The 17,500-nt window shown below is 47.4% G+C and overlaps 1 protein-coding gene across 1 annotated transcript in view; it reads left to right on the forward strand.

Moving 5' to 3' along the window:
• The window catches only part of nfia (nuclear factor I/A), a 130,163-nt gene that overhangs the window by 108,623 nt on the left and 4,040 nt on the right, over positions 1-17,500 (forward strand). Inside the window, exons 8-11 of the mRNA XM_034530728.1 lie at positions 7,430-7,582; positions 12,156-12,334; positions 13,526-13,691; positions 14,972-15,060. Of these exons, the coding sequence (XP_034386619.1) occupies positions 7,430-7,582; positions 12,156-12,334; positions 13,526-13,691; positions 14,972-15,060 (587 nt within the window). The remainder of the gene's footprint in view (positions 1-7,429; positions 7,583-12,155; positions 12,335-13,525; positions 13,692-14,971; positions 15,061-17,500) is intronic.

Consider the following 17,500-nt stretch of genomic DNA (forward strand, 5'->3'; position numbering starts at 1 on the left):
CAGGCAAACATGCAGACATGCAGACAGACAGACATGGAGACAGACAGACTAACATGCAGACATGCATACAGACAGACAGACACACATGCAGACAGACAGACAGACACACATGCAGACAGACAGACATGGAGACAGACAGACTAACATGCAGACAGACAGACAGACATGCAGACAGACAGACAGACAGTCAGACATGCAGACAGACATGCAGACATGCAGACAGACAGACTAACATGCAGACATGCAGACAGACATGCAGACAGACAGACAGACAAACATGCAGACATGCAGACTGACAGACAGACAGACAGACAAACATGCAGACATGCAGACAGACAGACATGCAGACAGACAGACTAACATGCAGACATGCAGACAGACATGCAGACAGACATACAGACAGACAAACATGCAGACATGCAGACAGACAGACTAACATGCAGACATGCAGACAGACATGCAGACAGACAGACAGACAGACAAACATGCAGACATGCAGACAGACAGACTAACATGCAGACATGCAGACAGACATGCAGACAGACATACAGACAGACAAACATGCAGACATGCAGACAGACAGACAAACATGCAGAGAGACAGACAGACAGACATGGAGACAGACACACATGCAGACATGCAGACAGACAGACTAACATGCAGACAGACAGACATGCAGACAGACAGACAGACAGACAGACAGACATGCAGACAGACAGACTAACATGCAGACATGCAGACAGAGAGTAAGACAGACAGACATACAGACAAACATGCAGACATGCAGACAGACAGACATACAGACAAACATGCAGACAGACAGACAGACAGACAGACAGACAGACAGACATGCAGACAGACATGCAGACAGACAGACAGACAGTCAGACATGCAGACAGACAGACAGACAGACAGACAAACATGCAGACATGCAGACAGACAGACATGCAGACAGACAGACAGACAGACATACATGCAGACAGACGGACAGACATGCAGACAGACATGCAGACAGACAGACATACATGCAGACAGACAGACAAACAGACAGACAGACAAACATGCAGACATACAGACATGCAGACAGACAGACATGCAGACAGACAGACAGACACACAGACAGACATACATGAAGACAGACGGACAGACATGCAGACAGACATGCAGACAGACAGACAAACAGACAGACATGCAGACAGACAGACAGACAGACATGCAGACAGAGAGACAAACAGACAGACATGCAGACAGACAGACAAACAGACAGACATGCAGACAGACAGACAGACATACATGCAGACAGACAGACAGACATGCAGACAGACATGCAGACAGACAGACAGACAGACATGCAGACAGACAGACAAACAGACAGACAGACATGCAGACAGACAGACACACATGCAGACAGACACACAGACAGACAGACATGCAGACAGACAGACATGCAGACAAACATGCAGACAGACAGACAGACAGACAGACAGACAGACAGACATGCAGACAGACAGACAGACAGACAGACAGACAGACAGACAGACATGCAGACAGACATGCAGACAGACAGACAGACAGTCAGACATGCAGACAGACAGACAGACAGACAGACAAACATGCAGACATGCAGACAGACAGACATGCAGACAGACAGACAGACAGACATACATGCAGACAGACGGACAGACATGCAGACAGACATGCAGACAGACAGACATACATGCAGACAGACAGACAAACAGACAGACAGACAAACATGCAGACATACAGACATGCAGACAGACAGACAGACACACAGACAGACATACATGAAGACAGACGGACAGACATGCAGACAGACATGCAGACAGACAGACAAACAGACAGACATGCAGACAGACAGACAGACAGACATGCAGACAGAGAGACAAACAGACAGACATGCAGACAGACAGACAAACAGACAGACATGCAGACAGACAGACAGACATACATGCAGACAGACAGACAGACATGCAGACAGACATGCAGACAGACAGACAGACAGACATGCAGACAGACAGACAAACAGACAGACAGACATGCAGACAGACAGACACACATGCAGACAGACACACAGACAGACAGACATGCAGACAGACAGACATGCAGACAAACATGCAGACAGATAGATAGAGGTGTAAACAGGGTGAGGAAGGAGAAAGTGCTGAGCAGACTGCCTCGTTTCCACCTGACAAACCCTCTTCAACTGTTCATCACTCACTCACACACACACATACACACACACACTCACACACACACACACAGCCTTCCCCACTCTCCTCTTCCTCCTTCTGCTGCACCTCCGTCCATCATTATAAGCCACGCCCCCATTCAGGTGCACCACAAACAACGATGCGTGCAGGTCGCCCAGCATCCCCGACACACAGCGGACACACAGTGGACACACACAGTGGACACACACACACAGTGGACACACACAGTGGACACACACAGCGGACACACACACAGTGGATACACACAGTGGATACACACACAGTGGACACACACAGCGGACACACACACAGTGGATACACACACAGTGGACACACACAGCGGACACACACACAGTGGATACACACAGTGGATACACACAGTGGACACACACAGCGGACACACACACAGTGGATACACACACAGTGGACACACACAGCGGACACACACACAGTGGATACACACACAGTGGACACACACAGCGGACACACACACAGTGGACACACACAGTGGATACACACACAGTGGACACACACAGTGGACACACACACAGTGGACACACACAGTGGATACACACACAGTGGACACACACAGTGGACAAAACACAGCGGACACACACACAGTGGACACACACAGTGGATACACACACAGTGGACACACACAGTGGACAAAACACAGCGGACACACACACAGTGGACACACACACAGTGGATACACACAGTGGACACACACAGTGGACACACACACAGTGGATACACAGTGGACACACACAGTGGACACACACACAGTGGACACACAGCGGACACACACACAGTGGACACACACACAGTGGATACACACAGTGGACACACACAGTGGACACACACACGGTGGACACACAGCGGGGACACACAGTGGACACACACACAGTGGATACACACAGTGGACACACACACAGTGGATACACAGTGGAAACACACAGTGGACACACAGTGGACACACAGCGGGGACACACAGCGGGGACACAGTGGACACACACACAGTGGACACACACACACAGTGGACACACAGCGGACACACAGTGGACACACACACAGTGGACACACAGCGGACACACACACAGTGGACACACACACAGTGGATACACAGTGGACACACACACAGTGGACACACATAGTGGACACACACACACAGTGGACACACACACAGTGGACACACACATAGTGGACACACACACACAGTGGACACACACATAGTGGACACACACATAGTGGACACACACACACAGTGGACACACAGCGGACACACACACAGTGGACACACACATAGTGGACACACACACACAGTGGACACACAGTGGACACACACACAGTGGACACACACACACAGTGGACACACACAGTGGACACACACACACAGTGGACACACACATAGTGGACACACACATAGTGGACACACACACACAGTGGACACACACACACAGTGGACACACAGCGGACACACACACAGTGGACACACACATAGTGGACACACACACATAGTGGACACACACACACAGTGAACACACACACAGTGGACACACACACATAGTGGACACACACACACAGCGGACACACACACAGTGGACACACACATAGTGGACACACACACACAGTGGACACACACACACAGTGGATACACACAGTGGATACACAGTGGATACATACACAGTGGACACACACAGTGGACACACACAGCGGACACACACACAGTGGACACACACAGTGTATACACAGTGGATACATACACAGTGGATACACACAGTGGACACACAGCGGGGACACACAGTGGACGCACACCCACAGTGGATACACACAGTGGACACACACAGTGGACACACACAGTGGACACACACAGTGGACACACAGTGGACACACACACAGTGGACACACACAGTGGACACACACACAGTGGATACACAGTGGACACACACAGTGGACACACACACACAGTGGACACACAGCGGACACACACAGTGGACACACACAGTGGACACACAGTGGACACACAGCGGACACACACACAGTGGACACACACAGTGGACACACACATACAGTGGACACACAGCGGACACACAGTGGACACACACAGTGGACACACACACAGGGGACACACACACAGTGGATACAAAGTGGACACACACACAGTGGACACACATAGTGGACACACACACACAGTGGACACACACATAGTGGACACACACACATAGTGGACACACACACACAGTGGACACACAGCGGACACACACACAGTGGACACACACATAGTGGACACACACACACAGTGGACACACAGTGGACACACAGTGGACACACACACAGTGGACACACACACACAGTGGACACACACATAGTGGACACACACACACACAGTGGACACACACACACAGTGGACACACACATAGTGGACACACACACACACAGTGGACACACACACACAGTGGACACACACATAGTGGACACACACATAGTGGACACACACACACAGTGGACACACACACACAGTGGACACACAGCGGACACACACACAGTGGACACACACATAGTGAACACACACACACAGTGAACACACACACAGTGGACACACACACAGTGGACACACACATAGTGGACACACACACATAGTGGACACACACACACAGTGGACACACACACATAGTGGACACACACACACAGCGGACACACACACAGTGGCCACACACATAGTGGACACACACACACAGTGGACACACACACATAGTGGACACACACACACAGCGGACACACACACAGTGGACACACACATAGTGGACACACACACACATAGTGGACACACAGACACAGTGGACACACACACACAGTGGACACACACACATAGTGGACACACACACACAGCGGACACACACACAGTGGACACACACATAGTGTACACACACACACATAGTGGACACACACACACAGTGGACACACACACACAGTGGACACACAGCGGACACACACACAGTGGACACACATAGTGGACACACACAGTGGACACACACAGTGGACACACACACAGTGGACACACACATAGTGGACACACACACACAGTGGACACACTCAGTGGACACACACAGCGGACACACACACAGTGGATACACACAGTGGATACACACACAGTGAACACACACAGCGGACACACACACAGTGGATACACACACAGTGGACACACACAGCGGACACACACACAGTGGATACACACAGTGGATACACACAGTGGACACACACAGCGGACACACACACAGTGGATACACACACAGTGGACACACACAGCGGACACACACACAGTGGATACACACAGTGGATACACACACAGTGGACACACACAGTGGACACACACACAGTGGACACACACACAGTGGATACACAGTGGACAAAACACAGCGGACACACACACAGTGGACACACACACAGTGGATACACACAGTGGACACACACAGTGGACACACACACAGTGGATACACAGTGGACACACACACAGTGGACACACAGCGGACACACACACAGTGGACACACACACAGTGGACACACACAGTGGACACACAGTGGACACACAGCGGGGACACACAGTGGACACACACACACAGTGGATACACAGTGGACACACACAGCGGACACACACAGTGGACACACACACAGTGGACACACACAGTGGACACACATACAGTGGACACACACATAGTGGACACACACACACAGTGGACACACACACACAGTGGACACACACATAGTGGACACACACATAGTGGACACACACACACAGTGGACACACACATAGTGCACACACACATAGTGGACACACACACACACAGTGGACACACACATAGTGGACACACACACACAGTGGACACACACACATAGTGGACACACACACACAGTGGACACACACATAGTGGACACACACATAGTGGACACACACACACATAGTGGACACACACATAGTGGACACACACACACAGTGGACACACACACACAGTGGACACACACATAGTGGACACACACATAGTGGACACACACACACATAGTGGACACACACATAGTGGACACACACACACAGTGGACACACACACACAGTGGACACACACATAGTGGACACACACATAGTGGACACACACACACATAGTGGACACACACATAGTGGACACACACACACACAGTGGACACACACACACAGTGGACACACACACAGTGGACACACACACACAGTGGACACACACATAGTGGACACACACACACATAGTGGACACACACATAGTGGACACACACACACAGTGGACACACACACACAGTGGACACACACACAGTAGACACACACACAGTGGACACACACAGTGGACACACACACAGTGGACACACACACAGTGGACACACACACACACAGTAGACACACACACAGTGGACACACACACAGTGGACACACACACACAGTAGACACACACACAGTGGACACACACACAGTGGACACACACACAGTGGACACACACACACAGTAGACACACACACAGTGGACACACACACACAGTGGACACACACACACAGTGGACACACACACAGTGGACACACACACACAGTGGACACACACACAGTGGACACACACACAGTGGACACACACACAGTGCTTTGACTTTGAAACTTTTAATGTTGTCTTCAATCTGTCAAATAACTGACAGGTTATTAATATTTGGTGATACATTATTGGCTGTAGGTCATCAACCTATGATCTATTTTATAATTTGTATCATGATTTTGGAAAATGTTTTGTATTCTCACTTTATTTCAATACTGACATTTTTATTATGGCAATATTCAAAAATGGAAATGTTCTTAATTTTCTTAAACAGTGTAGTTTTGTGAGTTTTTATTTTATTATATGCTGGCTTTTTTTCAAGGTATTGCATCTTCCGGTAGTTTTTGACAATAAATCAAAATAAATCCTTTAAAAAAAGCAGCGATAATGAAAAATCTAACCGACACCTGCACCTGTTGTGACACCTGTAGCCCCGTGCCTCAACCTATCAGCCCCTCCCTCCCTACTGTCCCCACCCCGCCCAAACCAACCCCACCTGCCCCCACCTCCTCTCCACTAGTGGAGGTGCATTTAAAAAGTGAAGATAAAGACAGAACCTCTGACCGCTCCTCATCCTCCTCATCATGGTTCTTGGCAGGGATGAAGAAGTCAGAGAAGTCTGGTTTCTGCGGCGCCGTGCCTCCTCCGAGCGGCGCCTCCACCTCCTCCTCTTCTTCTTTCTCCTCTTCCCCCCGAACGGCTTTCACACACCACCACCACCACCACCGGCCCGTCATTACCGGGCCTCGAGGTGAGGTCCTCAACCAGTCAAACCCCAACCAACCACCAGCAGCACCTCCTTCTCCCCCTCCCACACACTCACCTCCTCCCTCCCTCCCTCCCTCCCTCCCCTGTCAGTAGCTGTGGGTTTTGTCAGGAAGAGGTACTAAAAAGCGTGTTTTATTTTCCACCTGTAGGCTTCAGGCAGGGTTGTGTGTGTGTGTGTGTGTGTGTGTATATACATGTGTTTGTGTTTGTTACGAGGCACCTGACCCAACCTTCCATCAAGCCACGCCCACTCCTCCCCTTCTTTTCTCTTCTTCACGCTGATTTCCTTCCTCTCATCCGATTGATGAAAGTATCCCACGACACAGAAACACACTTCCTGTCTGCCAATGTATGTGTGTGTGTGTGTGTGTGTGTGTGTGCGTGTGTGTGTGTGTGTGTAATCTGCAGATTACTCCTGTTTAAATATGAAATCCAGTCATACTTCATAAATCCACGAGATAGTAAATCATTTTGGCAGTAAATAATATCGAAACGTATTGATTATCATCAAATAACCAAATCCATTCACCAGTTCTTGGATATCCGAGCCTCCTTGAACACACCTCAAAGTACAGTTTCCTTTTTTGATTCAGGGACCAAACATCAACAAACGACACAGTCAAGAGAAGCTAAGTGGTTGCTAAGCGACAGACGGTGGGTGTAAAGCTTGTCATGGACTAGACCAGGTGACAGTGAGGTCTTGACAGGTCCAGAACTAACCCACCTGAACGTACATCTAACACGTGCACATATTCATTTTCAAGGACAGTTACAACCGGATCAGGATCACCTTTTTCTCTTCAGCTGATAGAGCCACCTTGTGTTAAACACAAAACAAACTGATCTGGGACCTGCAGCAACCCAAGGGGGACCCTACCAGACCTGATGGGGAGAATGTGCACCTGTTTCCTCCTGTTGGCAGCCTGGTACGGTTCCTGTAAAAAGACCTAATTCCAACACCCTCTGATGGTTCGATTCAGTTTGACTTTTTTTAACGTATTTATTTCTATTCCTGAATGTTTTCCAGCGGTTCTGTGGGAGGAAAATCCTGCTCATGTTGAGGCAGATTAAAGGATTTGAAGTGATTAGTGAGCTGATGATAGCAGCTGAACTCCCGCGGGGCTGCACACTTCTGTCAACTTCCTGTTTCTGTAAAAAAACTCACAAACACACACACATTAATCCTCATCAGTGACGCTGCAAGTTCTAGATCTGGATTCTGTCCATCGTCCTGGTACCCCTCCTGGGATGCTCCTCCTCCTCTTTCCTCTCAAGGTCTCTCCTTTCTCCTTGTTCTCTCCTGCCAGTGATGACTTATCTCCTCCTCTTCTCCCAAGTCCTCATCCTTCTTCACCTTCTTCTCCTTCTTGGTTCGGCATAACTTTTCACCTTCCTCCTTACCTCTCCTCCTCTTCATCCTTCCTCAGCTGAGTGACTACGTCTACATCCTCCTTACTCTCCCTCCTCCTCCTCCTCCTCCCAGCCTTTGGTCAGATCTAACTGTCCTCTTTTCCTCCATCCTTCCTCCTCCTCCCCCCGGCCAATGCGATTGAAGGAGCTCTGCCGTTTTAATTCCTCTCCTCTCTCTTATCGTTTATCAACTTCTTGATGGCAAATATCTTCTTCAAGGAAAAGTTGGCAGAGGAGGAGACAGGGTGGTGTGCAGGAGGAGGAGGAGGAGGAGGAGGAGGAGGAGGAAGAGGAAGAGGGTGTCTGAGGCAGTGAAGCGAGGCAATTTGCAAAGTGGAACTAATCCCGGCCCTTTCTTCTGTGTTCGACAAGCGGGGCCTCCGGTCTTCAATACCCCCACACAGACACACACACACACACACACACACACACACCAATGTGGCGCTGTTAAAGAAAGACATTTTGGAAAATCCTCTTGTTTGCTGTTTTTGATAGACGATCCATATCAGTGTTGTCTGGTCCAGTAGAGAGACGTCTCCATGTTGAGCTCCAGCACTGGACAGAAGAACCGTCATCAGCCTGTTTGTTCTTTTCATATCGTGGTTCCTCTACAGCGGGAACGCCCACTTCTGAGTACCTCACATAAAAGTCGTGATTGCCGTGATAATATTTAAACGATCGTTAAAACTATGCATTTTAATTAGATTTTTTTATTTTTATATATGTGAATTTGTGAGCACATTCGAATGTAAACATGCGTTTTTGGTCTCAATCTCTAGTTTCAAGTCTTCTTCAATACAGCGTGATGTTCATTTAGTAAATTATGGTCATTTAGAGTCAAACAGACCAAGCAGGGTATGCTTTAAGGCGGGGCTTACTGTGATTGACAGGTCTGGGAGTTGTCCCTGTTGTTGTCTTAGAAACAAGAACAGATGGATTACTAGTCGCTGTATAATTCCATATTGTTACAGAAAATCTTTTGCAGACCCAATACACTCCTATATGTGCATTAAGTAGAGCCTAGCTTAGCATAAAGACTGGAAGCTAGCTAGCCCAGTTTAAAAACATGTGTGTGTGTATGCGTATCGGTCTGTGTGTGTGTGTGTGTGTGTGTGTGTGTGTGTGTATCGGTATGTGTGTGTGCGTGTGTGTGTTTTTGTGTGTGTGTGTGTTGGTCTGGGTGTGTGCGTGTGTGTGTGTGTGTGTGTGTGTGTGTGTGTGTGTGTGTGTATCGGTCTGGGTGTGTGTGTATTGGTCTGTGTGTGTGTTTTTGTATTGGTCTGTGTGTGTGGGTGTGCGTTTGTGTGTGTCGGTCTGGGTGTGTGCGTGTGTTTGTGTGTGTGTGTGTGTGTGTGTGTGTGTTAGTGATGCTGTTGTTTCCTCCCTGTGCAGATTCCCTCACTCCCTCACCTGAAAGAAATTAAATGTCACTCTGCCATTTCTGAACACACACACACACACACACACACACACACACAGGTGGATGTACATACCTGCACACTAAGTGAGATCAGATTTAGTGAGATTGTCCCATTCTGCGTCTGTGTGTGTGTGTGTGTGTCTGTGTGTTGTGTACAAGAGAAAGAGAGAGGGCAAAGAAAGCCATCCATCCAATGATTACTGTAAATACATTGGCCGCAGGGTACGCACACACACACTCTCAGACGCACACATTCTCAGACACACACACACACACGCACACACTCGGTCAGTGTGTGTTGTCAGAGTGATAAATCACAGCAGACTTTAAGTGAATTAGTGCAGCAGCTTTAACTCTCCTTCCCTTCCATCCCTCTCTCTCTCTTTTACACTGCCTCTTTCATTTCAAGTCTCTCTCTCTCTCTATGTCTGCCTCTCTCTCTCTCTCTCTCACTCTCTCTTTATGATTTCTAAAGTCTCTCTTTCTCTTTTCCTCTTCTCTCTACATCACAGCCCTTAACGAGGCATCGTCCACTAACGAGCAATCAGAGAATATTAGACCAATTAGATCCCTAATTAGATTAGAGAGGAGAGGAGAGGGGGGAGGAGGGAGGAAAAGAGGAAAGTAAAAGAGGGGAGAACACAAGTGATACAAGGGAGAGGAGGAAAAGGTGAGAGGGAATAAGAGAGAGAAAGATGGAGGAAATGATGAAATAAAAGGAGAGAAGGTAAAATAAGAGGAGGGAACAAGAGGAAGGATGAAAAGAAAAAACAAGAGCGGAGAAGAGGAATGGAGAGGCAAATTGAAAGAAGCAAATAAAGGAGAGGTGTGGAGAAGAAGATGGAAATGAGGAAATGAAAGAGTAAGGAAGCAATAGACAAAAAAAGATGGTGGGCTGAAAGAAAGAAACACGGAAAGGTAGAGGAATGGTAGGAGGAGGAGAGGAAACAAGAGGGGGAGGAGATAAGATGAGGAAGGAGGAAAGAGCAAAAGAAAGAAGAGGACGTGACAAAAGTGGAGAAAAGAAGAGGGGAAAGGCGGAAAGAAGGAGAGGAGATAAGAGGAAATGAAAGGGAGAAAATGAGGAATGGAAAAGAGGAGAGGAAACAGGATTAGAAAGCAGATGAGGACGAGAGGTGAGGAAGACAAGAAGAATGGACCAGATGAGGGGGGAGGAAGGAAAGAGAGAAGTGGAAGAAGGAGGAAAGGAATGAGGAGACGACCGGACAGCTAAGGATGAAGTGAGGAGAAGAGGAGATGAAATGAGAGAAAGAGGAAAGAAAAAGAGAAGGGGAGGAAGGGTTGGAAGAGGAGAGGAGAGGAGAAAAAAGATGAGGGAGATGAGGAGAGGAGAGGAGAGGAGAGGAAACAAGAGAGTGAGAAAAGAAGGGGAAAGTGAAGAAGACATGAGATAAGAAGAGAAAACAACAGAGGAGAGGAGGGGAAAGGAAAGCAAAGGAGACAAAAGAGGAGAAGAAACATGAATATTGTGTGTTGACCTCCACACACACACACACACACACATTCCTGTTGAGTGACAGCTGGGTGTGAGAGGTGTATTGCTGGGGTCTTTGTTTCATCTGTTCTGCTGTGTGTCCGTCATCGGGTATTTGCATGTGATGTCCCGCCCTTTAATCAACTTTAAATGTCCCTCCAACAAGTCTCTACCACTCTCCTAACTGATGATCTCCCTCTTCTCTCTCTCCTGCCTCCCCTCCACCCACAGCGAGCCCCCACGCCCCCCCCTCCAGCCTCCACTTTTCCTCCTCCCCCATCCTGCAGCAGCCAGGCTCCTACTTCTCCCACCCGGCCATTAGGTACCACCCGCAGGAGACGCTCAAGGAGTTCGTCCAGCTGGTCTGTCCTGACTCCGCCCAGCAGGCCGGACAGGTGGGCTTCCTCAACGTAAGAGCGCGCACACGCACACACACACACACACACACACACACACACACACACACACACACACACAGAAATACAACACAAGGAAACATCTGAGCTGGGTTTTCCAGCCTCTGCAAAGGTGGGATCAGTATCTGTTTGCAGGGCTGGAGCAGAACACACTGCAGCAGTGTGTGTGTGTGTGTGTGTGTGGCCTTGTGTCTGCAGTGAGATAGTTGATATATCTGTGTCTAGACAGTGAATCAATACACCACCACCCCCCCCCCCCCCCCCCCCCCCCCCACACACACACACACACACACACACACACGCACGCACGCACGCACGCACACACAACATCTGTTTTCTTCTTTTTGCAGACATGTAAGACAAAAGTGAAATTCATTAAAAAACCTTGTTGATATGATGAAGTGACACACCCATTAGTTATTTCCTTCTGTCCAATCTATGGATAGAAGTATTGTATTCTTTCCTTAAAAGTACCACACTGAAAAAAAGTTATCTGTTAAAAGCAAAAGTCCTGCATTGAAAATGTTACTTCAGTCAAATTTGAGTAAAATTAGTAAAAAAAAAATTTAAAAGATGCAAATCATTTATTAAGCTCGAACCGTGAAATGTTTTAACATGAAAAATGACTTAAACCATCAAAATAGTTACCAATTGTTGAACAGACTAATATATTAATCGTCTAATCATTCCCACTCTGTCTACTTTTGTAAAGTAACTAAAGCTGTCAGTTAAATGGAGTTGAGTAGACGTAGAAAGTGAAATGTACCTCAAAACAACACCTGGGTAAGTGTACAGAGGTCAGGTCTGGTTCCTGTCCACGAACACAAGGCATGTGAACACACTCACAGACACTCCATAAAGACATGTATGATATGTATATATAAAATAAAAATATGTATATATAGAAAGAGTCTGTATAGGGAGAGAATAGAGGCAGAAGGAGAGAGGTGAAGCGAGGTACTGTGGTATTATGCTTATAGATTAGCAGGATAAAATGCGAGCGGCAGCAGAATTCTTTATGACCAGCCAGGAAAACTGCTGACACACACACACTCACACACACACGCTCAGAGGGCAGCAGGGAGTTTGAGCTGTTGCAGGTTAGCCGTGTGAGCGACCTGTTGATGTTTTCTCTACTTGTATTGACTGTTGTTGTCTCTTTTCTTGTAACCCCGCCTCCTCCAGCCTAACGGTAGCTCCCAGGGAAAGGTGCACAACCCTTTCCTGCCGACGCCCATGCTGCCTCCCCCGCCGCCTCCCCCAATGGCCCGTCCCGTCCCGCTGCCCATCGACGCCAAGCCGCCCTCCACCTCCGAGGGCGGGGGCGGGGGCAACTCGCCCACCTCGCCTAGTAAGTGGAGATGATCTTTTCCCACCGTGTTGCACAAACGATTCTCCAAAAACTGTGTAACAAAGGGCCAGAAAAAAATAGAACTATATATTTTTATTTATTTATCTAATAGTGACTGAAAATATAAAAATAAATGATTCATAATCTGTGAGAGGTGACTCGTTTTGTGTTTGGATTATATTTGACTTCAGGGTTTAGTGTCGATTTACTGTCGTTTGGCAAAAACACACTCGGCCTGTGCCAAAGCTGTTTAATCCTCTCTACGCTCATCAACGACATGTATTTATATATATATATATATATATATATATATATATATATATATATATATATATATATATATACTGCTTTTGTTTCAGATTGTGTGAGTGGAGTCCAAATGTGCTTCATTTGTAACAGAAAAATTAATCTTTGTCACCACTCTGACCTACATCTGCTTAATAATTCCCCAAAAGGCTTTCAAAACTTTATTAATCCATCAACTAGCTACGACAGTTTCATTTAGTTGTTGGAAGTCTTTGTGCTAAGCTCGGCTCAACATTCGATTTCAGAGCTACACAGACTGATTTGTTTGAATCCTAAAAAAGTTAGACAGGTTTACTTGGGGCCATGAGCTATGTCTCCATGGTAACAGCAGGTAAACTGTCCTCGTAACTGTTCCATGTTTTTCCCGAGGTAGCGAAGCTGAGCAGCGGTCGCTTAGTCAGCCGTGTGTTTTTCAGTTTGAAAAACGTCTTAATTTACCCAGTATTCAAATTAGGTAAATTGCTGACTGCTGATAGTTCAGGACTAGATGGTTTTGTGAAACAGATACCTTCAGATGACTTTAAATATTAGTCACAATCAAAGTCTGCATTTGGGAATTTATATTAAATCTGGAACATCTGAGTCTGCAGAGGACAAGAGCAGTTCCCCAAAACATCTGATTGCTCCTTTAATTCCAAAAAACAACAACTAAAGGTTAAAAAAGTCATTCTTCAGACTTTGTGTTTCAAGTCCAAAGCGAGTCATTTTGTACCCTGTTGTACAAACAAAGCTATGGTCACTTTAGTAAATTCACAGACAAATTAGGTATTTTGAGGTTTTTATTACTTTCAAACAAAGTTGTTATTCCTGTAACACAATTACAATCACCGGACACACAGAGTCGATACATCCGAATGTGATAGTCTAAGTTAAGTCTGAAGTCATCTGAATCGTGACCCGAGTCCACACCTAAACGCAACCCTAAACTGAACTGTGTGTGTGTGTGTCTGTGTGTGTGTGTGTGTGTGGTGCAGCTTACTCCACGCCCACTTCATCTCCGGCCCAGCGGTTCGTCAGCGTTGGACCAAGAGATCCTGGCTTCAACATCCCTCAGCAACCACAGGTAACACTCATGATTTTAGAACTGCAGTTAAACTATGTTTGAGGTGTGCATGTAGATGTGACTTCAACACACCAACAGCCAATCAGAGAGCAGGGATTTCTGCGTGGCCTCGGGTATAAGTGCTTGTAAAGTAAAGATGGAGAAAAGAAAGTAACATTTAATATTGAGCAGGTGGTCAGTGAACGCAACATCGACATTCAACACAATGCTATTGAGTGTGTGTGTGTGTGATGAGTTAATTCAAGGCTGCCCAATCGTTACGCTCTTCATAAATCAGCTGGCCAACACACCCTGACTTGCACACACACACGCACACACACACACACACACACGCACAGTGTAGTGAGAGGGCAGTGAGGTGGGAGTCCTCTGTTGGCAATCGGGGCATGTTTGATTGCTTTGGTGTGTGTGTGTGTGTGTGTGTGTGTGTGTGTGTGGTGGCCCGCCGTGAACGAGGCTGTCGATTTATTGACTCTGTCACAGGTCCACACACACACACACACACACACACACACACTCCTGCAGACATGAGCCAGGTGTTTGTCACTGCTCCTATTATTTCTTCTTCTGTGCCTCTGGGACGTTGTCTCTAGGTCCTCCACTAATGAAGGCTTTTCTCAGATCCTGCATTTAAAGAAACTGTTTTTCTTTTGAAAAGAAGTTGTAGGTCAATGATGAACGGGAAATGTGGAGAGTGAGGACCTTTTTGTGAAAACATGAAGTTTTCTGAGGACATTCTGTTGAACTTTATGACAAGAAAATGATGTACATTTTTTAGGCTGAGGATATTCTTGTTCTTTGTTTTCAGTAATCAAGGACATTTTGTTGAATGCCAACTTTAGACATTTTTTGTCAAGGAAAGACCGTTTGTTTGGTCCTCACTTCTCCGTTTGTTTGGCCTGTCCTCACTTCTCCGTTTGTTTGGCCGGTCCTCACTTCTCCATTTGTTTGTCCGGTCCTCACTTCTCTGTTTGTTTGTCCGGTCGTCACTTCTCCGTTTGTTTGTCCGGTCCTCACTTCTCTGTTTGTTTGTCCTCACTTCTCTGTTTGTTTGTCCGGTCCTCGCTTCTCCGTTTGTCCGTTTGTCCGGTCCTCACTTCTCCGTTTGTTTGTCCGGTCCTCACTTCTCTGTTTATTTGTCCGGTCCTCACTTCTCTGTTTGTTTGTCCGGTCCTCACTTCTCTGTTTATTTGTCCGGTCCTCACTTCTCCATTTGTTTGTCCGGTCCTCACTTCTCTGTTTGTTTGTCCGGTCGTCACTTCTCCGTTTGTTTGTCCGGTCCTCACTTCTCTGTTTGTTTGTCCTCACTTCTCTGTTTGTTTGTCCGGTCCTCACTTCTCCGTTTGTTTGTCCGGTCCTCACTTCTCTGTTTATTTGTCCGGTCCTCACTTCTCCATTTGTTTGTCCGGTCCTCACTTCTCTGTTTGTTTGTCCTCACTTCTTCGTTTGTCCGGTCCTCGCTTCTCCGTTTGTTTGTCCTGTCCTCACTTCTCCGTTTGTTTGTCCTGTCCTCACTTCTCTGTTTGTTTGTCCGGTCCTCACTTCTCCGTTTGTTTGTCCGGTCCTCACTTCTCTGTTTGTTTGTCCGGTCCTCGCTTCTCCGTTTGTCCGTTTGTCCGGTCCTCACTTCTCCGTTTGTTTGTCCGGTCCTCACTTCTCCGTTTGTCCGTTTGTCCGGTCCTCACTTCTCCGTTTGTCCGTTTGTCCGGTCCTCACTTCTCGGTTCATTTGTCCGGTCCTCACTTCTCTGTTTGTTTGTCCGGTCCTCACTTCTCTGTTTGTTTGTCCGGTCCTCACTTCTCTGTTTGTTTGTCCGGTCCTCACTTCTCTGTTTGTTTGGCCTGTCCTCACTTCTCCGTTTGTTTGTCCGGTCCTCACTTCTCCGTTTGTTTGGCCGGTCCTCACTTCTCCGTTTGTTTGTCCGGTCCTCACTTCTCTGTTTGTTTGTCCGGTCCTCACTTCTCTGTTTGTTTGGCCTGTCCTCACTTCTCTGTTTGTTTGGCCTGTCCTCACTTCTCCGTTTGTTTGTCCGGTCCTCACTTCTCTGTTTGTTTGGCCTGTCCTCACTTCTCCGTTTGTTTGTCCTGTCCTCACTTCTCCGTTTGTTTGTCCTCACTTCTTCGTTTGTCCGGTCCTCGCTTCTCCGTTTGTCCGTTTGTCCGGTCCTCACTTCTCCGTTTGTTTGTCCGGTCCTCACTTCTCCGTTTGTTTGTCCTGTCCTCACTTCTCCGTTTGTTTGTCCTGTCCTCACTTCTCCGTTTGTTTGTCCTCACTTCTTCGTTTGTCCGGTTCTCACTTCTCCGTTTGTCCGTTTGTCCGTTTGTCCGGTCCTCACTTCCCCGTTTATTTGTCCGGTCCTCACTTCTCCGTTTGTCCATTTGTCCGGTCCTCACTTTTTCGTTTGTTTGTCCTGTCCTCACTTCTTCGTTTGTTTGTCCTG

The sequence above is a fragment of the Cyclopterus lumpus genome, chromosome 4, assembly GCF_009769545.1.
Source record: "Cyclopterus lumpus isolate fCycLum1 chromosome 4, fCycLum1.pri, whole genome shotgun sequence".
Lineage (NCBI taxonomy): Eukaryota > Metazoa > Chordata > Actinopteri > Perciformes > Cyclopteridae > Cyclopterus > Cyclopterus lumpus.